The following is a 27,442-nucleotide window of genomic DNA, read 5'->3' as shown; positions in this document are numbered from 1 at the left end:
ATGCTTCCTTTTAGACTGGGAATATGTAAGATGACAATGCTGTAGACAGAATTTGAAGGCTTGGCCCCATGTTTCCTGCCCAGGGTCAGGCCAGGCAAGAGTTTCATCATGCCCCCCAAAGACCTGTCTCTTGAAAGAGTTCCTCCTGTTGCTTTCTTCCACACCTCTCACTATCCTCTCTGGCATTCCAAAAAAAAAAAAAAACAACTACTTCCCGGTCTCTCCCAGCTCCATGGTTACAGGGACCATGTCACATTACCATACTGGTGACAAGAGTCTTGTGGGAAGATGTGATAAATACATCATCTTTAGGCTCTACTTTGAAGATGTTTACCAAGTAAATTCTCCCCTACCCCAAGAAGGTGGATGTTGGAAGCACTTGCCCCCCACCCCATTTGTCCAGAATCTTTCTCTACAAAACATATTCAAGATGTCATGATAAAAGGGGGAATGCATTGTCTTCCACAGTGGGCCTCCGTGTCACTGGGTTAACATTGCTCTCTTCTCTTTCCCCAAGAGGGAAGCCCCCTTCCCTCTCCCCAAGAGTATTTATTTTGGCAGCTGGCCTAATTTTCTTGTGCAGTAGGCCGGTGCTCTCTTCACATAAGGGGTCAAGAAGTCTTGGCCAAAGCCTTACATCGGACTTTACTTACAGCTTAGTAAAACCAGAGACAGAATCTCTGAGTTTAAAAAAAAAAAAAAAAAAAAAAAAAAAAAAAACAGTTCCATGGAGGAACTGTGATTGCCCTGGCATGGTAGAGTTCACATCTCTGCTCCAGTCACTGACTAGGGAGCTGAAAACCTGTGATTGGCCAAGTTTAGGTCACATGTTCAAACCTGACTCTTGTAAGGGAGTCATGTAGGCTGAAGGTTTGGAAAAAAAGGGTCCTGAACTACACTAAAAGGAAAGAATGCTAAGCTAGGAAAAAAACTATTCTGTTCTCCATCCCTCCAGAGTCTGGCCACAAAGCACGCCAGAAGCCCATATCCTCTGCCCAATAAGTTTCTCCTAAGCTTCTGGGAGAGGGGAAGTGAAATGAACACTTCCGTTACCATTTAAAACCTCTTCTCTTTCCTAGCACGGATTTGTACCTGATTCTCTCTTTAAAAAAAAAAAAATGAGGGCATATGTTACTAGGGTGTTTCTTCTTGATTGTGATTTACACAGAGATTGCAAATGCAAGAAATAGCTACATGGATAGGTATTAGAACAAAAGAAAAATTGCTTCCAAGATAATCTTCCATTGTGGTGCTGGTATCGGTGTCATCAGCATTCCAGTGTGAAGTGGAAGTTAGTAATTTTGTTTTGGCTTCCATATAATTAATATGATACCACAGTTACACACTGGTGTGCATTACTTTTATTTATGTAACAAATCATAGTGTTCTGGAGCAAGGTGGAGGTAGACGTGCATGTATGCACATGATCATGCCATTCTGAACTCAGTTCTGTTAACATTCATCTATTGTCTTGAAAGCCTGGATTCTGTCCTTCCATGCCATGATGCATTCATTCTTCACCTGCCTAGTGTTTCCTTTTTCTAGCACCCACTAGAGTCTTGACACAGTTGCTAACCACTCAGTGTGTATTTATGATCAAAACAGACGAGACCCTGTGTGACCTTGGGAGCCTGATAATGCATCCAGAGCAGTTTGCAACACCTTGAATTTGAATATTAGCTTAAATTATATGTAATTAGAAGGTCTAGCCTCTGCCCACATTAAACCACAGATTCCCTAAGCAAATAGTACTTTACTTTTGAATGGCTTATTGTATTATAAAGTTATTATTGTTGTTGTGTTAAAGATTTGTTTTATGTTTTTTCAATTACGTGTATATCTGGAGCAGTATGTGCCATTTACCCTCAAAGTCCAGAAGAAGGTACCGGAGTCCCTAAAGCTGAAGTTACTTTGTGAGCTGCCCAAAAGGGTGCTGGAAACTCAACCTAGGTCCTCTGCAAAAGTAATAAATGCTCTTTCCCACTGAGCCATCTCTCCAGCCCCCTTGTTGGTGGGTTGTCTGTGTTTGTTTTGTTTTGTTTTGTTTTGTTTTGTTTTTTCAGAGCCTTCAAGTTTATTTGGGGAAGGGGAGAAGAGAGTTTGTAGGGTATCCAACCCCAATCTCAGACTGAAGTTCCCAAGCTGCTACTTCCTCTCTGTGCCCCCACTTTCGTGGGTGAGGGGACAGGGCCAAGTGAACTGGAGGGCATCTGGACCCAGTGGAGTAGAAATACAAGGCAAGGAAGTAGAGGAGGGGTTGGAAGCAGAGAAGGGAAAACGGAGTGGTGGGCAGGGAAGTAGATTTGGAGTGCCTAGGGTGGGGAGGGGAAAGAGTATTGTGTATACTCGGAGCCAAGATTGGAGGCCGTGGCATGGCCCTGTACCAAGTGTCAGGGTTGGAGCATTTCTTGCATTTGTATTGTTGTTTTTAAGACAAGGTCTTGCTATGTAGCCCAGGCTGGCTTCAAACTTTCATTCCTACTGTCTCAACCTTCCAAGTGCTAGGATCACAAGCATACACACACAAGCAAGCATTTGCTATTTAGGATGGTATGGGGAGAAGAAGAAGAAAAAACCTTAAGCTTAGCAAAGCAACACAAGTAATGATAAAATAAATGTCCTATAAAGAAACTGTGGTGGCACTCTGAAGAAAGGCCTAGGTCAAGAATGAGTACTGTGTGAGATTAAGTTAAGGCTACCCCGAGAAAAATGCCATTTCAGCTCAAAACCACATGGAGAATGAGTGTCAGGGTTTTCTGGATGTGGGGTGGAAGAAAAGCCTTCTTATAAGACCCTTGCATGTTCAAAGGTCCTAGTTGGTGGGGGCAGGGTTCCCTGAATCCCCAGCAGAAATAAGAGCAGGTGAATGGAGTAGACTAACTGAGGGCAGCTGGAGGGGCTAGAGCCGCCTTGGCTATAGTAAGGATCTTTGAGATTCGGCCAGCCTCCACAGGAGTGACTGGTGAGATGCAGAGGACTGCTGAGGGGTAGCCTTCCTATCAGAGTCTTGCTTGTCCTCCAGTCTCTGAACATCCTCTGGCAATTTTTTTGTCAATCCTTGTGCTGGCTCCAGGTCCCACCCCATTCTGCACTTGCTGGTGTTCACGCTCTTGCTAGTGTGCACTGATGCTCATTTGCATTTCACCTGTCTCCACTCTTGCTTCACCTGGAAGTTGGCTGGCTCTGTCTCAGTGCCTGTCACAGTAGCAAGCGCACAAGTTGGTACTTGGTAAATATGCATGCATGAATGAATGAATGAATGAATGAATGAATGAGATTTTGAGTTGAAGTCATGAAACATCACTCCCTTCTACCTCTGTCTTAGTTCTAGGTTGGGAGAATCTTCCAGAATGATTCTGACTGTTGTTTGGAGCAAAGCCCTTCAGATGTTTGACACTCATCTAAGTGACATTTTCTAGTCTTGATTTTTCCATAACTTTAGAAGATCAGAGTTGAGAGGGCTCATACATTCATCCCATTCCAACCTCCACACTCACACATGACCCCAGGGACATGGAATTCTAAGATAAAGCACCTATTCACCAGGACCTTGCACATGGGAAACTGAGGCACTGTCAGTGAAGGTGTGGCTTTGCAATGACACAGTTAATCAGTGTCAAACTATGACTCAAGAGTTGGATCTTTCCCTTCTCCCACTCCCCATCATCACCCAAAAGAGCTAGTCATCCAAAAATAATGTTTGCTCGGGGAATCCATTATTTAATGTGTTTACAGAGGCTCTCCCTCTAATGATGCATTATTTAAGCTAATATTAAATTTATACCAAGTTGTTTTGTCTGCACAAACGCTGATCCCCATGTGATGTTGGGTCTTATTCAGTGGCATCCGGGGATGGATGCTTTTAAGTCCCCGAGGACTGACCCAGAAAGGGAGTGAGAATGTCACCTAGCCAGGCTTTTCCTTTGGGTAAGTAAAGAGCTAAACTCAAAGGCAGGCATATCTGCTTTTAAATGTTGGAGAGTCACAACACCCCTCGTTCATCTCCCTAGGTTTTCTGTCCTGGGAGTCAAAATGGGCAAAGGGTTCTTCTGTGTGTCTAGCTGATTTCTGTCCTGCTATGTTACAGTTCCATTTCCTGGGAGGGGGCTAGCACAGTGTAATTTCCTCCTTCGAGTTTCTCAGATCACACGCTCCTGGTGCCCCTAGAGCTGAGTTAGAGTCATCCCTGATGGGCCCAGCAGGGCCATTTTGACGACAGTGTTTCCTTTTCTCGGGGTTTTTTATGAGTCTTCCTATGACAGGCATGCGCTTGGTGAGATCAAAACACGCTGGGGGGAAATCCCAGAGGGGAAACTATTTCCCAAAATCTGCCCTCTGCAAAAATAAAAACCATGCTAAATAGCTGAGTTTTATTAACTGGGGAAGCTAGGCTGAGGAAAACGCCCGATAATTAAAAATAATGGCTTCCTTACAAACACAAAATTGTATTAATTTAAAAATTGGTTTCTCTATCGCTGAATGCCTGCCGAGCCGGCTGAGAAGGGAATTGTGCTGATCCTGGCAGTGAAAATAATTCAAAATAACTTTTATGTTCTCCAGGAAGCCTCAAGGTTAATTTAAATATTGCGAGTCGGGTAATTTAATTTGGAATAAGAGAACAGTGTGGCTAAATTAAAGCCCCTGCATGCTCTAAACTGGGGGGCAGGCACCCCCAGAAAGCTGCGCACGCCTGGTGGACCCTCCATTGGTTCACACTGTACAGCGCCAGCACCCTCCTTATAGATGTTGCCCTTAGAATTAAATATTTTTGATTAGATTACACAACTGGCCTGAACTCTTTGGTGGGGCTTTCAGTGAATTTATTACATTTAATTATGAAAAGGGCTGGGCTTTTAATAGAAATCTCACATTTGCCAACACCAACTAGTGATTTTCCAAATGTCTTTCCTGGGTCCTGTGTGAGCTAGGGTGTCATACCCTCCTGAGTGTTTGCTCTGAGATGATGACTGACTTGTAGCAAGGTTCCCAAGAATTCTGACAGCATTAAGTTTTTGATGTGAAAGAAAAAAAAGAAAGAAAGAAAGAAAGAAAGAAAGAAAGAAAGAAAGAAAGAAAGAAAGAGGAAAGAAAAAAAGAAAGAAAGCCCCCCTCTCACTTTGGCTCCCAGATTCTCTTCCCAGGCATTGGAATATTCCCCTTGAATCTCCTTTCAAATACTAATCACCTTAGTTCCTGTCTCCATCCCCAGGTTCGCTGTCTGCCGTACACTCTGGCTCACACATCTAGTCTTCCCCTCTTGAGGAGGATTCCATGGAAACAGCAAGGACCTCTGGGAGTCCTGAGTTTAAGCCTATTGTGTAGCTGTGGAAGTGACCCTCCATGCTCAGTCACAACTGTTTCTAGGGAGCTAGGAAATGGCTCATTTGGTGAAGTATTTGCCAGTCAAGTACGAACACCTGAGTTTGACCACCAGCACCCATGTAAGAGCTGGGTACATTGGTGTACCCAGTAATCCCAGTGCTGGGAAGGTGGAGGCAGCACACTGGACTTGCCCTCCAGCAAATCTAGCCAAATTGGTGAGAACTTGAGCGATGCTGTCTCACCCAATATTGACATCTGGCCTCCATGCATATGTTCCTACACACACACACACACACACACACACACACACACACACAGAGAGAGAGAGAGAGAGAGAGAGAGAGAGAGAGAGAGAGAGAGAGAGAGATGTTTTTACAGAAATTGTGAAGATCGAAATAATGTTAAGTTACAGAAGTACCAACTAGGAGACTGTACATTACTTTCAAATGCTAGTGACAGCAATTATATGTAACACAGCCTTGGGATTGGAGAGATGGCTCAGTAGTTAAGAGAACTGCTGCTCTTCCAGAAGACCTGGGCTCAATTCCCAGCACCTTCATGTCAGCTCAGTTTCCATCCCAGGAGAACAAGCACCCTCTTCTGGCTTTCACCGGCACTGCACACACATGGTGCCCAGATTTACATGCAGATGAAACACCCACACTTATAAAATAAAACAAGCTAAAAGAAGTAACAAAAACTTATATAAGATATATAGATTTATATTTCCTTATGATAAAGTCTAGAAGCACCAGGTGGTGATGGTGCACACCTTTAATCCCAGCACACCAGAGGCAGAGGCAGAGATAGGCAGATCTTTGTGAGTTTGAGGCCAGCCTCGTCTACAGAGTGAGTTCCAGGATAGCCAGGACTGTTTCACAGAAAAACCCTGTCTCAAAAATAACAAAAAACCCCAAAACAAACAAACAAAAAAGCCTAGAAGGAACCCATTCATGGATGTGTAGATTAGTGACAGCAAGAGTCTAGGCTATTTTGTCCTCTTTGAGCCACCACCTTAGAGCTTCCATCCTCAAAAATCACCTCATGGTGGCTTATACCTATGATCCCAGTACTTGGGAGACTGAGGCAGAAGGATTGCTAGAAGTCTGAGTTTGTAGCATGAACTACAATATAAGCCTTATAAGTGAGTTCCAGACAAGCCTGAACTACAATAGAAAATTCTGTCGTCAAAAAAGAAAAAAATCACCTCATATTCATAAAGTGGATGCTTAGGTACCAGTCATTGCATCTACATTTCACCTAAGAAAAAGTAGAATGTGGGAAGAGCAAAAGAAAAAAATCACCTCATATTCATAAAGTGGATGCTTAGGTACCAGTCATTGCATCTACATTTCACCTAAGAAAAAGTAGAATGTGGGAAGGGCAAAAGCTGCCAACTTCTCAGCTGTGCCAGCTTTCTTTCAAGAACAGCTCCTCAAATAGCTAGCCAGTTAGTACCATTTCCTCTTGGTAGGCTGCTCCTATCCCCAGAGGATGCTGGGAAAAGCAGTTCTTTACCTGTACACGAAGCTTTTTCCCAGAATGCAGGTCCCTGTCAGGCTAATATTAGTCTCGATCTCTCTACAAGTTGAAAAAACAGAATCCTCCAGGGCTGGGACAAAGTTTACTGGCTCCTCAGCCTCTTCTGTGTCACTAGGCACTCAGTGAAAGGAAGCTCAGGAAACAGTGACATACGTCAAATGGGAAAGAAGCTGACTAGAAGCACGCCTAAGTTCAGACAAACACATGCTTCTCTGCTGCACGATTGTGTATGTGCATGTGCGTGCGTGTGTGCATGTGTGTGTGTGATATTCATGTGTTCACCTGTGCCCAAACATGGCGAACACAGGAGGACATCCTACTGTCACTCCCCCACCTTTTTTTCTTCGGATAGGGTCTGTCACTAACGCTGGAGCTTGGGTGACATCCAGTAAGCCCCATTCATCTTCCTATCCTCACCCCCCACAGCACTGAGGTAACAGGGACACTCAGTCACACTGAGCTTTTGATGTGGGTGCAGGGGATCTGAACTCAGACCCTTTATGCTTGCACAGCAAGCTCTCCTACCTATTGAGCCATTTCACAGCCCCTACTGTGTGACTCTGATCACGTGTATGCTGTCTCTGGGTTTCTTCCTGTGTCGAGCAGTCTTTGTGAGCACTAACTGAGCAATGGATGTGAAGTCTCTGACCTCACCCCTTCTGTGTTAGCGGTCAGTGCACCTGCGTCTTGTCAGCATTATTGTCGTCATCACTGCCATCTTCATTAAGAGCAGCTGCATTAGGAGGGAGCAGGTGAGGATGCAGCAGACAGCTACTAGCTCTTCTCCTACATGTTTTTGTCTCCCCTGCTCTTAGCAGCCACCCCAGGGACATGTGGAGTTGCAGTAAATTATGTTGTAAGAGTCTGGGCTGAGCCAGCTTCGTTTCATTCACTTGCAGTCATGCACTCGGGGCTCTCGGGGTCCCAGGAGTCCCTCTCCTTTGCCCCTAACCAGAGTCTAGTCTCCCAGCTCTGCCTTTTGAGACTGCCTTTCTCCTCTGATCAGATCAACTTCTAAATAAATATTAAATTATGTCTGGACGTGTTCCCCTGTTCCTTTCAAATCTAAGTAAATCACTTTTTCCCTTTGTTGGAAGTCACAGCCCTGCCGAGGTCTCCTCAACAGTGTCTCGCAATAGCAAGATTTTCCTCTAGATATTTAAAATGAAAGACTTCCTATTGGAATTTTATAGTTATATTTTTTATACTTATATTCCCAGATCTCTGTAAAATGTGGCCCTCTGTACCCCTGTTTAGTCACCTTCACACAGTATTTCATAAGAAATCATAGCACCTGCTCTTAAAGATTATTAGATTTGGTGGCTGAAGATATGACAAAAAGAAAAAGATAAAAAGGATGTTATTGTAGGAAAAACATAAATTGTCTTAGTCTGAGGGTAGACTTATGGTAAGGCACTCAAAAGCCTCGAGTCAGGGCTGTGATGTACAGCTGTGTGCTCTACACCACACAGTTTCCCCATGCACACTTTCCAGGATGTGATGGCAGCCTTTGTAATCGTGTAGGGCACAGGCTGCCTAAAGGGCTCGCAGCAGCCATGGCTGACCCAAAGCAGCCTCACTTCGGTTCCAAAGGACGATGTAAAACTTGCCATTTCCTCTGTGTGCAGAAATGCTGACGCTTAAAACATAAATGGAATATCATGTTTCTCCCTCCTTTGCACACTTCCTCCTTGATCACTCCAGCTGGATCCTCCACAGCACCCTGGTATGTGCCTTTCAAACCAGCACCCTTGTGTTTCCTCAGGTCCATGGGAGGAATCTCCTGTCCATTGATTATGACCGGAACATCCGGACAGAGAAGATCTATGATGATCACCGGAAATTCACCCTAAGGATCATTTATGACCAGGTGGGCCGCCCCTTCCTGTGGCTCCCAAGCAGTGGGCTGGCAGCTGTCAATGTCTCCTATTTCTTCAATGGACGCTTGGCCGGCCTTCAACGTGGGGCCATGAGTGAGAGAACAGACATTGACAAGCAGGGCCGGATTGTGTCCCGCATGTTTGCCGACGGGAAGGTCTGGAGCTATTCTTATCTTGACAAGGTGGGTAATCATGTCGCACCACCCATCAGCAGGACGTCTTTCCCATTCCCACCACCCCCGTCTTCTACCCCATCATTTCCCTTTCTCAGCCAGCCTGAGATACCTACTCATAAGTCATCTTAACATCTTTACTAACTCCACAGGACTCCCCTCATATTCCCCAAGCACTGGGCGGGGGTGGGGGGGGGAGATAAGAGCCCACAGAAAACTGTTATTCATAGCTCAGGGCTATTACCAATAAAAGAAAAAGAAAGATGCTAGACAGCCAGTAAAGGCAAAAAGGATGAATCGTTTTATTTAATTAAGAAAACAAAAATGAAAACAAAAAAGGCAGTGATGTTGAATCAAACAGAAGCATGCACTGACAGCAAGACAAAGCATTACTTATGAGTTGGGAACTCACTGCATCACTTCTGTTTGCCCTAAATTAAGCCACTAGGGGAGGGAAGTCTGCAAGAAACTAGAGTATGCACAGCTACACCTTCCCACTTTGGCCAAAGCAGCCAGCAGATTCTCTCTGCATAGTCCCCTGTTTCTGTCAGTTTCAACTTGGGGATCCTTTCTGGAGAAGGATCTAGTGGAAGAACAGAATGAAGAGGCCCCTTAAGAGCACTTGCTGAGACCTTGAAATGCTGCCCTGACCATCTTCTAGTCCCTGTGCATGTCCTTCTGTTTGCTCCGCCCTTGGTACAGGCTAAGAGTCTTCCTTTCTCACCAAAGCATTACATGGATAACTCATAGGGGCTGTGGAGATCAGGATCAGGCATGGTGGTACACACTTGTAATCCCAGCAAATTCTTGGATGTTTGCTGGCCATCCAGCCTAGACAGAATGCTAAGTTTAGGTTCAGTGAGAGACCCTATTTCAAAAAAATAAAGTGGTACCACAGGTGACAGTGCATACCTTTAGTCCCAGCCCCTGCACAGCAGGTGCAGGCAGATCTCTGTGAGTTCCAGGCCAGCTTGGGCTACATAGTGAGATTCTGTCTCAAAATACGTACGTACATACATACATACATACATACATACATACATACATAGTGGAGAGCAATTGAAGAAGACAGCCAATGTCAACCTCTGGCCTCCACAGACATGCACAGGTGAAATGCTTACACCTATACATGCATACACACATGCACATGCACAGATGCACACATGTATAACTCACATACAGAGCAGTTAGCTCCACAGAAAGAGCCCATACCTAATGCCGTTCTTAGCTGGCCATAGTGTTCTGGAGTGGCTGTCTGGGAGGCAGAGGTCTTCCAGCTGCCTCTTGCTGAGGCTAGTCCTTCCCAGGGTCACTGATTGTGGGGAATTTCATTTTCTCACAGTTTCTCAAAGGAAGATGTGCTTCCAGATTTTATCAAAGGCAATAAAAACAGCATGCACACTTCTCTCCAGTGTGGCCAGTGGCAGATCAGCTCTAAACAGAGTTCTTGTCATTGAACCTAGGAACAAACCCCATGCTTTCTGCCAGGCTTCCAGGCCCTCCACACTCACTACAGGCAGTTATATCATCTTTTGGGGGGCACAAATGTAGGCTCTCAGACCCTGCCTAGGCCCACTGAGACAGTGTATCTTTTCTTTTCACAAGATCCTCATTAAGGTCTTCTCTGAGTTATCATCATGAACCATCAGTACCATATGAGCCTATTTAGGCTTTGGTCAAAGCTCCACACACAGTCAAGTGTGGTGGCACACACCTAAAATCCCAGTGCTTGGGAGGCAGATAGATGCAGGTGGATATCTGTGGATTGCAGGTGAGCCTGGTCTACATAGTGAGTTCCAAGCTAGCCAGGGCTACATGGTAAAAACTCTGTCTCAAAAGAAGGAAGGAAGGAAGGAAGGAAGGGAGGGAGGGAGGGAGGGAGGGGGAGGGGAAGGGAAGGGAAGGGAAGGAAAAGGAAACGGAAGGAAAAGGGAAGGAAAGGAAAAGGGAAGAGAAGGGAAGGGAAGGGAAGGGAAGGGAAGGAAAGGAAAGGAAAGGAAAGGAAAGGAAAGGAAAGGAAAGGAAAGGAAAGGAAAGGAAAGGAAAGGAAAGGAAAGGAGGAGAAAAAGTTCTCTGGTCTCCATGACTTTTGAACCAACACATAGGAAAATAGAGTTAATTCTATCATTTGGGTGCTTGATCAAAAAGAGTCAACTCATCTGTTCCTATTTCTTTCCCAGTCCATGGTCCTCCTGCTGCAGAGCCAACGTCAGTACATATTTGAGTATGACTCTTCTGAACGCCTCCACGCAGTCACTATGCCCAGTGTCGCCCGGCACAGCATGTCCACCCACACCTCTATTGGCTACATCCGAAACATTTACAACCCACCTGAAAGCAATGCATCAGTCATCTTCGACTACAGTGATGATGGCCGCATCCTAAAGACGTCTTTCTTGGGCACTGGGCGCCAGGTGTTCTACAAGTATGGAAAACTCTCCAAGTTATCGGAGATTGTCTATGACAGCACAGCTGTCACCTTTGGGTATGATGAGACAACTGGTGTTCTGAAGATGGTCAATCTCCAAAGTGGGGGCTTCTCCTGTACCATCAGGTACCGAAAGGTTGGGCCCCTTGTGGACAAGCAGATTTACAGGTTCTCTGAGGAAGGCATGATCAACGCCAGGTTTGACTACACCTATCATGACAACAGCTTCCGCATTGCCAGCATCAAACCCGTCATAAGTGAGACTCCCCTTCCTGTTGACCTCTACCGCTATGATGAGATTTCGGGCAAGGTGGAACACTTTGGCAAGTTTGGGGTCATCTACTATGACATCAACCAGATCATCACCACTGCTGTCATGACTCTCAGCAAGCACTTTGACACCCATGGGCGCATCAAGGAGGTGCAATATGAGATGTTCCGGTCCCTCATGTACTGGATGACAGTGCAATATGACAGCATGGGTAGGGTCATCAAGAGGGAATTGAAGTTGGGGCCCTATGCCAACACCACAAAATACACCTATGACTATGATGGGGATGGCCAGCTCCAGAGTGTGGCAGTCAATGACCGGCCTACCTGGCGCTATAGTTATGACCTCAATGGGAACCTGCACCTGCTAAACCCAGGAAACAGTGCTCGCCTCATGCCCTTACGCTATGACCTTCGTGACCGGATAACTAGGCTGGGAGATGTACAGTACAAAATCGATGACGATGGCTATTTATGCCAGCGAGGGTCTGACATCTTTGAATATAATTCCAAGGGCCTTCTAACAAGAGCATACAACAAAGCCAGTGGGTGGAGTGTGCAGTACCGTTATGATGGCGTGGGCCGCCGGGCTTCCTACAAGACCAACCTGGGCCACCACCTGCAGTACTTCTACTCTGACCTCCACAACCCTACCCGTATCACCCATGTCTACAACCATTCCAACTCTGAGATCACCTCACTCTATTATGACCTCCAGGGGCACCTCTTTGCCATGGAGAGCAGCAGTGGGGAGGAGTACTATGTTGCCTCAGACAACACTGGGACCCCTCTGGCTGTGTTTAGCATCAATGGCCTCATGATCAAGCAACTGCAGTACACAGCCTATGGGGAGATTTACTATGACTCTAACCCTGATTTTCAGATGGTCATTGGCTTCCACGGGGGACTCTATGATCCCCTCACCAAGCTTGTCCACTTTACTCAGCGTGATTACGATGTGCTAGCAGGACGGTGGACATCCCCTGACTACACCATGTGGAGAAATGTGGGCAAGGAGCCAGCCCCCTTCAACCTGTACATGTTCAAGAACAACAATCCTCTCAGCAATGAGCTGGATTTGAAGAACTACGTGACAGGTGAGACTTCCCTACCTGGGTACAGCAGTAACATCCTGTCAGGTGGCTGTCCTGGGAGACTGCAGGACATCTGGGGGAGGGTCCTACACTTGATGGTAAATCTCTAGTCCTGGCAACCCAGGGCACTGCAATATCATGTCCAGGGAAGTGGAGGAACGATGCAGTGATTATTCTGGGTCATTTCCTGACCACTTCACATCCATTTCATTGAAATGGCTTTTCTGAGAGCCCTTCCTGCCTCAGAAGGAGTCAGCTGACAGAGAGGCCTATACCATAAATGCATAGTTCAAATTCATTCTCTGTCTGTCTGTCTGTCTGTCTGTCTGTCTCTCTCTCTCTCTCTCTCTCTCTGTCTCTCTCTCTCTCTCTGTCTCTGTCTCTGTCTCTCTCTCTCTCTGTCTCTCTCTCTGTCTCTCTCTCTCTCTCTCTCTCTCTCTCTCTCTCTCTCTCTCTCTCACACACACACACACACACACTGGTTAGTAAACCAAAAGGCCTAGAGCTAGCAGCCCAGTCTCTCAGGGGAGTTTCCTTCTCTGTGAAGGGCGCACCACATGGAGGGAAAGTGAAGCCCGGCTTGACTTCTCCCCATCAAGGTTGCCATTACCAGCAAAGCAATGAGTTAGCACAGATGCCTAAGCCCCTATTCCAGACCTCCAGAGGTTTCCCTGGTGAGATACATACACAGAGCATGAGCAGTGGCTCAGATAGAAGGTAGTCTCTGCTCCCACAGAGATGTCTGCTCAGCTATTTATCCAAAAGGCATCCCTATAGTAGTAGCACCATGCAAGATTCTTAGGGTACAGCAGTGGATAACCCAAGCACTTTTCTCTCAAGTAAGTGTGTATACTCTCTGTGTGTGACAGAGAGAGAGAGAGAGAGAGAGAGAGAGAGAGAGAGAGAGATTTGTTTGAGAGACAGAAGTGAGTATGTTCATATTTTAAAGATATGGCACAATATAGAAGGGCCTGTGTCAGACTGAGCATGAAGAAGGAAAGTGGTCTGCACTGTCTCAAGGCTGAGAAGACTATAAACAGAAGTCAGCAGGGCACAGAAGCTTGCAGACAGGGCATGTGGGGGAAAGATGATCCACTTCACAAAATAAGCAAGAAGTTGGTGAATGAGATGCCCTGCCCACCCTCTGTCCACCCATCCAGGAAAGATCCTGGAGATTCTGGTGTAGTAGATGTAAGACAGTTGGGAGCAGGACAAAGTACTTGTCCTTGGAGAGATAGAAGACAAAGAAATTTGGATGTGTGGATGGACACAGAGGGATTAGGGCCAACAGGGTCAACTTCTAGCAAGCAGGCAAGAGTAATCTAATCTGGCCATGTACTCTATAGAAGAGTCATAAAGGAAACCCAAGAACAGGGCTCCCTATGTTCCAAGAGACCCCACAGCTCTTAGCCATGACTATAGAGGCACCCACACTCAGGTGATCACTTGTCCATCCCCCAAAATGGGAAAGGAAGCCAGAGCTGCCTGAAGCACAGGGCTGCCTTGATGCCTCACACAGCAGCTATTGGCTTCCATGGTCAACTGTGGCCATGCAACACATCACAGACAAGCTTTACACCTTTAGGAACTGAAACCAGTGTCCATTTCCAAGCAAAGCAGCTAGACCCTTAGCACCCAGGATCTATGGCTAAGCTGGTTCCTCCCCATGTCTCACCGGGAGCTGCCTGTTCTGATGCCCTGCCAAATCTTCCTCTCTTCCCCATTGTTTAGCAAGACTTTGTCCCCAACTCACTACAATTTCAAATTTAAGTATCTTTCAGGAAACCACACACACACACACACACACACACACACACACACACACACACACACACATGTAATGGTGAGTGCTATGAAGACAAAACAGGACAAGGGGTTACCTAAAGAGTGATACCAAGTACCCCTTTATTTAGAGAGCCTTGCTGGGCAAGTGACAATTGTGGAGAGAGCTTTTTGAGCTAGAAGAGAGAGGCTAATCATGTTTGAGAAGATACCCAGTGACCCTGGAGGCAGAGCAGGTCTGCCTCAACTTGGGGAACGAAGGGACAAATCCTGTTCCACACAAATATGCTTCACACAGCCTTGCCTAGCACTGGACATCTTAGCAATTAATCAGCCAGAAGTGAACGAAGAGAAGCCCACATGCTACCGAGGCACAAATGAAACCATTCACAGACTCACCAAGACCCTCAGCTCTGTTTCTACTTCCCTGGGAGAAAAGAAAAGAAAAAAGAAAAATGAGATTAGCAGGGTTTTTCTGACCAGCAAGATGGCTTTCCTAATCTCAGGGCTTCATGGAGACTGGATAAGTGGGAATCAAATCAATCTGAACGAAGTCCAGCCAAATTGAATCCAGAAACAATTAGAGAGAGTCTAAAATAAAGGGCGGATTCACAGAAGCTGCAGTGGCAGCTGAGAAAGGGAGCTGGGAGAGCAGCCAGGCCAGGCAGGACCACACCTGCAGCCACCTGCTCCCACCAGCTGACCCTGAGAGAATGGGCTCTGCAGAGAACAGCAGTTCTAACACTGGCTCACCCGCACGCCCTGTCTAAATCAGCCTTAATTTGCCACTTAGGAGACTTGCAGAGTGGTTGAACCTGCTTCTCACAACCCAAGTGGAAGAAGCAATTAAGATGTAGCCAGGACAGGACAGCCAGGCCTACACAGAGAAATCCTGTCTCGAAAGGCAAAAAAAAAAAAAAAAAAAAAAAAAAAAAGAATTGGTCCGGAATCCAGAAGAACCCATGCTGTTTGGAAACAGCTCTCTGAAGGAAAGTGTCTGTTCCTGGTACAGAAACAGCTCCAAGTTCATCCGAAAACACTGGGGCAGAGAAAATGGGCACAGAGGAAACTGCTCAGTGTTGGACACAGTGGACCCATGCCCAGCCTGAGCACTACCTGTCCTCTGCCACCTCCTTCTGATGTCAGAACCTGGGGACAGTCCCCAAACACCAATCCTGGCCTCACCACTCACTTGCTGATACAAATGTCTTGAGCTTTCTGAGTCTTAGTCTTCTCAACTGCAAAATGATGGTAACAACTACACTCACCTCACGGAGTTGTGAAGACATTGAATCAGCCAGGCACATAATCACACATTCATTAATGAGAGTGGCAGTGAAATGGAGACACCTCCAGATGTGCCTTCAGACTGAGCTCATGTATCCTTTTAGGCCCCAGACATTAGAGTTAAGTGAACATTCCAGAAGGAGTGTGATGAGCCACCTTCCCTTTTGCCCTCTCTCCCCAAAGAGTCTTGGATGCACAAGTCAAAGGCATGCTACAGCTGGATAAGTTTGTGTGTTTAATCTCTCTGAGGAGAACCACACCCATTTCATGTCACCTTCTTTGCATATTTACACTTAACATCGGAAGGTGCTATGACAATTTTCAGAGAGTGTAGAGTGCCAGTGGTGGCAACAGAGGTGGCATGGCCCCATGCTGTGGAGAGTATGAGAAGGGAAGGAAGGGTAGCTCTTAGAGTGGCTGGGTTGCTGCCAGCACCTGCCTCGTCATCTGCCTCTGGACAGGATGTTTGTTTGGGGGACCTGTCTTCCGTTACACTTGCCAATCTAAAGAGACTGGAAGGACCTGCACTGCCCCTGATGGGACCAGGATACGATCCATGTCTTAAACAGAGGTTTCACAAGTTTGCCATGAGAAGCAAAGTATGTCCTGTGTGGCAGGACACACTTGTAATCCCAGTGCAGGACGAGGAAAGGGAGGGGGAAAGGAGGGAGGGAGGGAGGAAAGGAGAGAGAGAGGGAATGAGGAAGGAAGGAAGGAAGGAAGGAAGGAAGGAAGGAAGGAAGGAAGGAAGGAGGGTTAAAAGAACAAACGGGAGAAGGAAGAGGAAGAGAAAGAAAGAGGCGGACAAGGAAAAGGAGAAACAGGAAATAGGAATTAACCTAACAGTTTCCATTCACAGGAGTGCTCTTTCAAATCCCTGGTCTTGAGCAGTCAAGATGGTTCAGTGGGTAGAGGTGCTTGCTCACAAGCTTGACAATCTGAGTTCAATCACCGGGACCCACATAGTGGAAAGAGAGAACCAACCCCCTCAAGTTGTTCCCTGACTGACACTAGGCTGTGGCAGGCACTCCCCTCTCCAGATACTTAAGTCTGCTTTAAAACACAGCTTTTCTGCTCTGAGATGTGCTCACCGAGGAGAGCAAGGAGACCATGGGGGAGGGAGGGACCTCCTCAATGGAGGAGGAGGAGGATGAGGACAAGAATTCCCGACAAGTCCTGTCTGTCTCTAGTGAAATTTATGCAGGTTTATATGGTACACAGAGGAGGGATTCAGTGCCACAAGCACTATGGGGGGGGTGTCACTTCTCAGGGTCTCTGAGCTCTGTCACTTAGTTGCATGTAACAACCCTCTTTAACATACATGTCTCATCTTTCAGCCAAGAGAGCTGGTCTAAGACTGACTCTCTGGCAGAGACCTCATTGGTGTTTGCTGGAAAGTGCATGGCTTTGTCTCCTCCCTTTCGGTTTTACAGTTAGCTTGGGGTTTACAAGTCAGTCCTGTGCCCTGTGTGGCAGTTATGTTCATTTTCTAAATGGATCTCCCCAGGTTTTAAAAAAAGGCGCATTTGTTTTTTAGATTAGTAATTAAATTATAGTGCCGATGGCACCTGGGAGTGGTGGAAAATAAAAAGTCATGGCAAGTGTCCATAAATATCCCAGGATGAAAACCAGTGTCCTGTGGCACCAAACATCTGCCTGGCCATAGTGGGCAATGCCGTGTATGCTGCGGCTACACTAAAGCCATTTATGCTTGGTATCAGTGCTTGTCTCTCTCTCTCTCTCTCTCTCTCTCTCTCTCTCTCTCTCTCTCTCTCTCTCTCTCCTCTCTCTCCTCTCTCTTCTCTCTCTCTCTCTCTCTCTCTCTCTCTCTCTCTCTCTCTCTCTCCCCTCTCTCTCTCCTCTCTCCCTCCCTCCCTCCCTTCCTCCCTCTGTCTGTTTCTGTGTCTCTGTATCTCCCTCCCTCCCCCTCCCCCTCTCTGTCTCTTTCTCTCTCTGTGTATGTATTCATCTGTGCATGTGTGTTGTATGCATGTGTATGTACATGTGTGTGGAGGCCTCAGGGCAATGTATCTTGCCCAGTCTCTCTCCACTTTATGTTTTAAGACAGTCTCTTGCAGAGCCTGGAGCAAGCTCTGGGGACATGCCTGTCCCTGCCCCTCAGCCCTAGGATTACAGGCATGTCTGCCAGACCCAGGATTGTATGTGGGTGCTGGGATCTGAACTCAGGTCCTCATGCTTACAGAGAAAGCACTTGCCATTTGTGGCTTCTTACCGGGCCCCCAGTGTGCTTTTCAAAGCAATTTCAAACCTGTATTCCTTTTTATTTTTATTTATTTGGTGTTTTAAAATGCAAATTAATGGGTTTCATTGTGGCATTTCCATACATACTTTGTTCTTATATATCCCCCAACTATACTACACTCCCCACCCACCATTGTCCCTCTCTTCCCCATGTCAGCCACCCCCATTTCTGATTTATATCATATCTATTCTGTTATTCTATCTATCTGTCTATCTATCTATCTTTCTATCTCTTAAGATTTCTTCCTTCCTTCTGATGGTCAATCCTGACTTTGACACTAGATGTAGAGGCATGGAAGAACCTTCTCTGAGAAGCAATATGAGCAGCATACTTGAAACACACACACACACACACACACACACACACACACACACACACAGGATTCCCATATGACAGAAAACATGGCATTTGCCAGAGTCTAATTTATTTCACTTAGCATGAGAATTTCTATCCATTTTCCTTCAGATGTCTGATTTCACTTTTCTTTACAACTAAATAAAATCATTTTGTGTACAAATACCACATTTTCTTTATTCATTCATTTGTAATGGACATCTAGACTGGTCCCATTTCTTCGCTATTGTGAATAGCGTTTTTTTGTCAGGGTCTCACTATATAGCAGCCCTGTGTGACCTGGAAATCACTACACAGACCATATTGAGTCATAGAGAACCTCCTACCTCTGCTTCTCAAATGCTGTGAAAGTGGTGTGCTACCACACCAGGCAGAATAACATCCTTACATGACTTCCACGATGTTTTGTCTTTGTGATGCTGGGAATGGAACTCAGGGCCTCACGTATGCTAAGCAAGTATTCTGCCACTGAGCTACAGGCCCTCACATGACCATGAACTATGCTCTCACCCATGTATAGTCCCCAAGTCATTCAAAGAGCAAATGTGTTCCCACAGATGACAGGTGGACCAAAGCTGTCTGATTGCTTCTCAGAGAGGGCTATTCTATGCCTTGATTTAGTGTCAATAGCAACATTAAATTTCCATCACAGTCCCAGGACAAGAAGGAGCTACACCTGACTGCCAACAGACGTGTTTGTTGGGCAGGTATAGAGGAATCCTCTGTTGCATTTTTGCTAAACAGGATAGCTTTTACCAAGTGTGTTCTAGTTCATTCATTCATTCATTCCATAGGTATTAACTGAGCATTTGTTTGTACCAAGCATTATTGTGTAAAAGACATCAAAGAATAAAATAATTTTTAGGGGGTGGGTGTGGTAGAACATGCCTTGAATCCCAGTATTTAGGAGGCAGAGGCAGGAGGATCTCTGTGAGCTGGAGGCCATCATGGTCTACATAAGGGATTCCAGGACATCCAGGACTACACATAGAGAGATTGACTTTGGAGTCAAAAAGGAAGTAAACAAATAAATGTTTAAAATCCCTCCCCATAGAGCACACATGCTGAAGGAAACCAACAACAAAGAATAAATATTTCCCAGAAAGCATTGCATGTGAGACCGTGACTACTGATTTAGATGGAGGCTTGGGCACAGTGAAGGGCCCTGGTATATTGAAGGCTGGTAGGGATGCACTTCAGTATGATGGGTGGCATTAGCTTCAGTTACACTTGAGCTAAACTTGAAAGAAGGAGAATAAAGGAGTCAGAAAATGCTTTTAGGAAAGAGTTTGCTGGGCAGAGGTGCTTGCTGTCATGACGATCCAGAGATAGGTGTGCACCTAACATGCTTGAGAAGGAGCACAGCTGCACAAGATTGCACTTACCTGTAATACCAGCACTTAGGAAGCTGAGACATGAAGATGATGAGTTTAAGACTAGAGAGAGAGAACCTGCTTCAAAACACCAAATAAAAAAAATGGAAGAAGACATCAGAGAGATCATGAGACAGGTCCTTGGGTCCTTCAAGGTCATTCCAATGACCTTGACTTTTCCACTGAGAAATGTCCTCTAAGTGCTCTGAGCAAGCAAATGACCTCATCTGCTCCATACCTGGGGAGTCATCTGGTTACTGTACTGATAAGTGGGCCAAAGACTGGAAGCAAGGAAGCTAGTTAAAAGTCTACTAGTGGGTTCTTTGTGGGATCAAAGTGTCATGGAATTAGATAGTGACAATGGCTGCCAACATTTTTAATATCCTGGGGGCCACTAAATTGGGTAAGCTACTAAAATTTGTGAATTTCTTGCAATATAAAATTTACCCCAATGTTAAAAAACAAAGACCAGGGAGGATTTCCTGATGGATTGGATGTAGGGAGAAAAGAAAGGAGTTTCGGGTGGTGGGTAGAATAGAGGTACAAATATTTGAAGAGAAAAAGATAGACAAGGGACAGAACAAGAAGTCAGTTTTGGATACATCGAACTAGAAACAGACAAGATGCACAAGTGCTGAGCTTAGAAGAAGGCCAGGCGGGGCTGTACACTTTGGAGTTAGCATTAGCCTGGAGGCAGCACTTAGCTCTCAAGGCTAGATGACTATGGCTGGGAAGATGCCACTATGCATGAAGGAGCTTGCCTTTCAAGGCTGGTGAGTTCAATTCCCGGAACCCAGGTAAAGACAGAAAGAGGAAAAAGAGAACAATCTGCAAAGTTGTTCTCTGATGTCCACATGCATGCCATGGCATGTGTGTGCCACCTCCAACACATGATAATGGTAATTTGGCAGGGGGATAGTTTCCTTCTCATCAGATAGGTTCAGACAGACAGACAGACAGACAGATAGACAGACAGACACACACACACACACACACAAAAAAAAAAAAAAAAAAAAAAAAAAAAAAAAAAAAACAGCATGGAGCTTGGCAATGTAGAGATCACTCATTACCTTGACAGATGAGATTTCTACACAGTAGCAGGGGGAAAATGAGAAGAATAAAGAGCAATGAGTACATAGGGTTAGTGTCATCTTAGGAGGTTTTTGTAAAGATGAATATAAAATGGGCAGTAGGAATAAGAAAGTAACTGTCGGGGCTAGGCCATTTAACAGCATCTTGGTATGTGGTGAGGTGAATCCATTAGAAGAAGGAATGAGTCCCTACTGTGGGGTAAGAAAAGATTGCTGGAGTGATGGCCCTGAGTTGACAAGAAAAGTTGTGTGGCCAGATGAACAGTGTGGGGCTCAGCACCCACAGCTCATGTAGTGGTGGAAGAGGAAAAAGATCAGCACTCCCAGATGCAGAGGCTGAGCCACGGTGCCATAGGCAAACAGGAGGTAGCACAGAGGGAAACCCTTCTCTGGCTGCCTCAGTCTCCGCATCAAAGTAGGAATCAAAGTTGACTGCTGGTGGGAGGTGGTAGAGTTTTGGGGAGAGATGAGCAAAGAAAAATAAATATATATAGGATGGGGGGAATCTAAGTGTGGTGGTCCATGCCCCTAGCCATGCACTTAGAAGATAGAAGCAGGGGACTGCCACAAGTTCCAGTCCAGCCTGGTCTACATGAGAGACCATGTCTCAAAAAATTGAGGATGGATGGATTGGGTGGGTGGGTGGGTGGGTGGGATAAGATAGATACAGAGATGATGCAGGGGAGTGAGTGGACAGCTGAAAGGAGTAAAAAAAGGAAGGAGAATTGCAGGCAGCCAGAAGGTACCCTAAAGATTGGTAGTCAGGGATTTTCGGTGACATCTGACAGCATGGTGATGATGTTTTCTCCAGCATCGTTCACCTGCACAGGTGCAAAAATGGAATATATGCAGCTTGGATTTACTGAGTATTTTGATTTCACCAAGCAAGCATGATGACATGAAAGCAGACTGCAGACCCCCAAGAAATGAGTTCAGGGGTTGGTTAGGTAGTATGTGCCAGACTAGGAGAGAACAAGGAGCAGAAAGTTGAGGAACAGAGAAAGGGAGTTTGAGACAGATGGCTGAAAGGCCCTTGGTGTTGGATAATGAGCCAAAGAACTGAGGCTGTAGCCAGAGAGTTGTGTGTATGAAACTGACATACAGGAGGATCAGGGACAAGGTCCAGAGGTGAGATGTGAGAGGAGGTCAGGGAATTAAGGGGCCGAGGTGTTTGAAGGAGCAGCTACTTGTCTAATGAAATCACCAAGAATTAATTCAGACTCAGACAGAATTTGGGTGAGTAGCCCAAGGTCAGCCGTGGTCCAGAGGCTGTAGTCAAGGGCCAGGAGACTCAGGTTCTATGGGAAAAGATAGCTTGAATTGAGGCAAAAAGGGAAAAGGACTATTAAAATCTGAAGGCACAGAAAGCTTTCCTAAAGGCAGGTTTGAACTCTGGGGGTCCAGTGGAATGTTTCAGAACTTAGGAGAGGTGGAAAGGGAGCAGGAAAGAGGCAAGCCCAGGGTGTGAGGCGGGATCTCAGGCACCTTTGTGAATAGGAATGAGAAGCCTAATGAGCTCCATCCTTCCGGGCTCCAGCCTGGTGGCTCTGGAGAACATGGGAATGCAGTGAGGAATGAGTAGAGGGCTTCCTGGATGATGGTGGAAGGAGGTCGGGGGACCTCCACAAGACATGTGGGACACATGATATAAGTGCAAATTTAATGGCTGGGATGTTCGTTGATAATAGGGCACATCTCTTGAGTTCTCTTTGAAGGACAGGTTTAGAGAGATGGGCTCAAGAACTAAAAATCTGTTTATCATAGATGTCCCCTGGTAAGCCAGCCTCAGTGCAGAGCCCCAGCCCAAATTTCCTGCCTCATGTTCACAGTCAGCACTCATCCCCCTGGTTGGTCATCGCCTCCAGCTTTGGGCACACTGCCTGACCTGTAATGTTTTGTGTGGGGTGCTGGAGAGATGGCTTAGCAGTTAAGAGCACTGGCTGCTCTTCCAGAGGTCCTGAGTTCAATTCCTAGCATGGTGGATCACAACCATCTACCACTGTAGCCCCATGTAATCCGATCCCCTTTTCTAGTGTGTGCATGTACATGCCAACAAAACATCCATAAACATGAAGTACATAAATAAATAATTCCTTTAAAAATAGTTCTTATAGCTGGGTGGTGGTGGTGGTGCAAGTCTTTAATCCCAGCACTTGAGAGGCAGAGGCAGGTGGATCTCAGTGAGTTCAAGGCTAGACTAGTCTGCAAAATGAGTTCTAGGACATCCAGGACTGTTACACAGAGTAAACCTTTTCTCAAAAAACAAAACAAAAAAGTTCATATGAAATTCATACTAGTTAAGTTCTCCATGTACCAGTCTCTATAGTGAGTTCTTTACATACGTTTTATCCTCTGGCCCTCACATCAACCCAATGAGATAGGACAATTATTGTCTTAACTCAAAATTAAAGGACCTGAGGTTAACAGAGGGACAGAAACCTAGCCAAGATCACAGAGCAAGAGGACTTGAAGTCAGATCTGCCCGTTCCACACTGGCCTTTGTAATAACAATATGGTGGTTATCAGTGGCCACACTGGGCTAGACATCTTCCTTGGACACATATAAGGAAACTCTGGGCTGGCCAGGAGAGATGGCTTAGCAGTTAAGAGCACTTGATGCTCTGGCAAATGACCCAGGTTTTGTCCCCAGGACTCATGTGGTGGCTCACAACCATCTAAAATCCCAGTTCCAGGGGATCTGATGCCTTCCTCTGGCCTGTAGGGGTGCCATGCATTAAGCAAAACACTAATACACATAGGACAAAACTAAATAAAATATTTCTTAAAGAATGTCTGGTTCCTGTCCTGAGAGCCAGTCATCAAATATTGCCACCCTCTTCTGTTAGATCTCACACCCAACCACCCATTTTATTTTGTTCTTTTTGCGAGATTTGCTGCAGCCTCCATCCCACCCCTGTGATTTCAGAAGTCTTTGTTTTTGCTTCTACCATAGATGTGAAAAGCTGGCTTGTGATGTTTGGATTTCAGCTCAGCAACATCATTCCTGGATTCCCAAGAGCAAAAATGTATTTTGTGCCTCCTCCCTATGAATTGTCAGAGAGTCAAGCAAGTGAGAATGGACAGGTAAGTGCCAAGGTCAGGGGACGGCCCTTGATGAGAATCCAAACAACAGTCTTCTTCCCTTTCATACACAGAGCCACACAGGAGCTGGGGGCCTGTTGGAAAAGGAACACTGAGGCTGGGTATAAAAGCTATGCAGGAGCAGAGACTTCCCAGGCCAAGAGAGTGCCGGTGCTATCCTTTCTAGGGTGGCCCATATTTCTCCCCAGCCTCAATGATTACCTTAATTGTGGTATCATTATCTATTCAGTGTCTACCCTCCGGTCATTTCTTGATTAACAATAGCCCAGAGAAATCCAGTGGCACCCTGCCATCTGCACTGCTGTAAGATCATAACCCTTTCGGCTTTTATGGGATGTAATAAAACTGTGGTTTGCAGTTTCTGTCCCATTAAAGAACATTTTTATGCCCTACATAAAACCTCAGCACGTTATGGCCCAAATGCATACAGATTGAGTTTTCAGAACATAATTTGTGCCTGGGTCTTTCTTTGATGACCGAAGGGTGGTCAGTTTCAATTTGGGTGCAGCTGAGACCTCCGCCACAAGCAGATGGGCAGCTCGGGAACTGCATTGAGCTGACCCCCTGATACAGGACTGAGGCTCCGCTCTGTGGATATCTGGAAGGTCTCGGCTGCTCTGAATAGTCGTCCAGATTGTGTGACTATAGAGAGGCAAGGAGGAGCTGCTGGGTAATTGAGAACAGCATTCTCTCCATCCTGCCCCTCGGGGACCACTCAGTGGATGAATAGCCATCATTTCTCTCATTTATCTAAGTGCTGTTACCTCCCAAACACAGCCTCTTCCATTATTCCAGCCTGTCCCCCAACCACCAATTGAGACAAGTTGTCATTTGTGAGTGGAGAACTCAAGGCCAAGGAGATAATAGTGATTTCACTCCTCTGCAGAACCAGGGCCGAGATCCAAAGCAATGGACTCAAAGTGGGGAGGAGGGGGTATTCCCTCTGGCCCTCACAGCCTGGATCTCTTAGCCTCCAGCTCTCAAATATGAATATGCACACAAATCACCTAGAGTACCTGCCTAGAACGCAGCCTCAGCTTGGTGGCCTGAGAGCTGCTTTACTAACAGGGCAGTCAGTCCCCAGATATCCATCTGTGGCTGCTCTAACTTTGAGTAAAGGCAGTGACTATACAAGCCACTAGTTTTGGAGCAGGGCAGGTTACAGCAACAGGGCTTCCCCCTTTCAGATACCTGATTCCCCACATCAGGACATCCCTGTGTCTGAAGTGTGCCAGGCAGCTGCTGCACCACAAGTGCAAAATATCTCTTGGTTCCCACAGTTGGGATGCACAGCCTGGGTACAGACTTGGGCGAGGTGGAGAACCTGCTTTAACATATTTCATTAAGTGGCATGGTGACAAGATGGACAGAGCACCCCATTAGGGGACTGGGAACCAGCCAGTCTACCCTAGTTAGAAAAGGTAGGGATATATCAGTACGTATTAGCACAGTGTGTCAATCCTGGCAGAGGAGTGTTCAGCACCCATCTCTTCGGTTTTGCTACACACGCTGCTTAGGCTACCTTCTGACCTCTCCCTTTTGTCTTGTGCCCACAGCTCATTACAGGTGTCCAGCAGACCACAGAGAGGCACAATCAGGCCTTCCTGGCTCTGGAAGGACAGGTCATCTCTAAAAAGCTCCATGCCAGCATCCGAGAGAAAGCAGGTCACTGGTTTGCAACCACCACACCCATTATCGGCAAAGGCATCATGTTTGCCATCAAAGAAGGACGGGTGACCACAGGTGTGTCCAGCATCGCCAGTGAGGACAGCCGCAAGGTGGCATCTGTGTTGAACAATGCCTACTACTTGGACAAGATGCACTACAGCATCGAGGGCAAGGACACGCACTACTTTGTGAAGATCGGGGCAGCAGATGGTGACCTGGTCACGCTGGGCACCACCATTGGGCGCAAGGTGCTGGAGAGTGGGGTGAATGTGACTGTGTCACAGCCCACGCTCCTGGTGAATGGCAGGACTCGAAGGTTCACCAACATTGAGTTCCAGTACTCCACACTGCTGCTCAGCATCCGATACGGCCTCACCCCTGACACGCTGGATGAAGAGAAGGCCCGAGTCCTGGACCAAGCGAGACAGAGGGCCCTGGGCACTGCCTGGGCCAAGGAGCAGCAGAAAGCCAGGGATGGGAGAGAGGGCAGCCGCCTGTGGACGGAGGGCGAGAAGCAGCAACTCCTAAGCACCGGACGGGTGCAAGGTTATGAGGGCTATTACGTGCTTCCGGTGGAACAGTACCCAGAGCTGGCAGACAGTAGCAGCAACATCCAGTTCTTAAGACAGAATGAGATGGGAAAGAGGTAACAAAATAATCTGCTGCCACCTCTTTTCTGGGTGGCTCAGCAGGAGCAACTGTGACCTCCTCTCCTAAGGAGACGAAGACCTAACAGGGGCACTGAGGCCAGGCTGCTTTAGGATCCCAAGTGGCAAGAAAGCTCACATTTTTTGAGTTCAAATGCTACTGTCCAAGCGCAAAGTCCCTCATCCTGAAGTAGACTAGAGCTCGGCCACAAATTCTGAGGAAAACAAAACAAAAGAATGAATGAACGAACGAATGAATGAACGAACACTCAAAATGTTTCAAGTTCCCCTAAAATATGACCCACTTGTTCCGGGTCTAACACAGAAAAGAGACGCAGAATAGCCAAAAGGAAAGGAACAGAAAACAAACACAAACAAACAAACAAAAAACAGCAAACAAAAAAGACAAACACACCGACAGTACAAACGAAGAGATGAAGACGAGAAGGCCTCATATCCTAATACCTCACTCATTCACACGTGAGCAACACAGAAACATTCACAAGGGCCGGCGTCACCAGAGCAGCTGAGGGCGACTCAGACTGATGGTTGGAGAAACACTTCCGACGTTTTCGTTTAAGCAAATACAGGTGCATTTAAAAACACGACTTTGGGGGTGATTTGTGTGTAGCGCCTGGGGAGGGGGGGCACAAAAGTGGAGGAGTGAGCACTGGAAATACTTTTAAAGAAAAAGAAAAACACAAGAAAAAGAAAAGAAATTAATATCAGCAGTCAAAGTGAAACAATACCGTCCGGCACTTAACTCTCAGGTCTCCAGTTAGTCAGGCCTGAGCTAATTTATTTGAGCGCAGAGTGTAAAATTTAATTCAAAATGGTGGCTATACTCACTACACATAAATCTCATACTCTTTTTGTCTTTGGAGATTCCATTGTGGACAGTAATACGCAGTTACAGGGTGTAGTCTGTTTAGATTCCGTAGTTTGTGGGTATCAGTTGCGGTAGAGGTGCGACATTTGTGACTCTGTTGCTAACGGTACCACTTCCGATCGCCCTGTACATACATATGCCGCAAGGCACAATCACTGTTTCAGACTTAAAATTATTAGTGTGTTTGTTTGGTCCAGAAACTGAGACAATCACATGACAGTCACCACGAGGAGAGAAAATAAAAAATAAATAAAAACAAAAAAATTTTAAAATGTTA

The 27,442-nt window shown here is 46.2% G+C and overlaps 1 protein-coding gene across 2 annotated transcripts in view; it reads left to right on the top strand.

The window, feature by feature from the left end:
• Positions 1 to 26,874, top strand: part of LOC113836627 (teneurin-2) — a 934,552-nt gene extending 907,678 nt beyond the window's left edge. For both annotated transcript variants that reach the window (XM_035448193.1, XM_035448194.1), the window contains 4 exons: positions 8,630 to 8,926; positions 11,098 to 12,712; positions 23,813 to 23,943; positions 25,518 to 26,874. In XM_035448193.1, the coding sequence (XP_035304084.1) occupies positions 8,630 to 8,926; positions 11,098 to 12,712; positions 23,813 to 23,943; positions 25,518 to 26,279 (2,805 nt within the window). In that variant the 3' untranslated portion in view covers positions 26,280 to 26,874. The remainder of the gene's footprint in view (positions 1 to 8,629; positions 8,927 to 11,097; positions 12,713 to 23,812; positions 23,944 to 25,517) is intronic.
• The last annotated feature ends 568 nt before the right edge of the window (positions 26,875 to 27,442 follow it).

The sequence above is a fragment of the Cricetulus griseus genome, chromosome 7 (genome assembly GCF_003668045.3).
Source record: "Cricetulus griseus strain 17A/GY chromosome 7, alternate assembly CriGri-PICRH-1.0, whole genome shotgun sequence".
NCBI classification, from domain to species: Eukaryota; Metazoa; Chordata; class Mammalia; order Rodentia; family Cricetidae; genus Cricetulus; species Cricetulus griseus.
The sequence above is the reverse complement of the archived record's forward strand: the minus strand, read 5'-3'. Positions and strand labels throughout refer to the sequence as shown.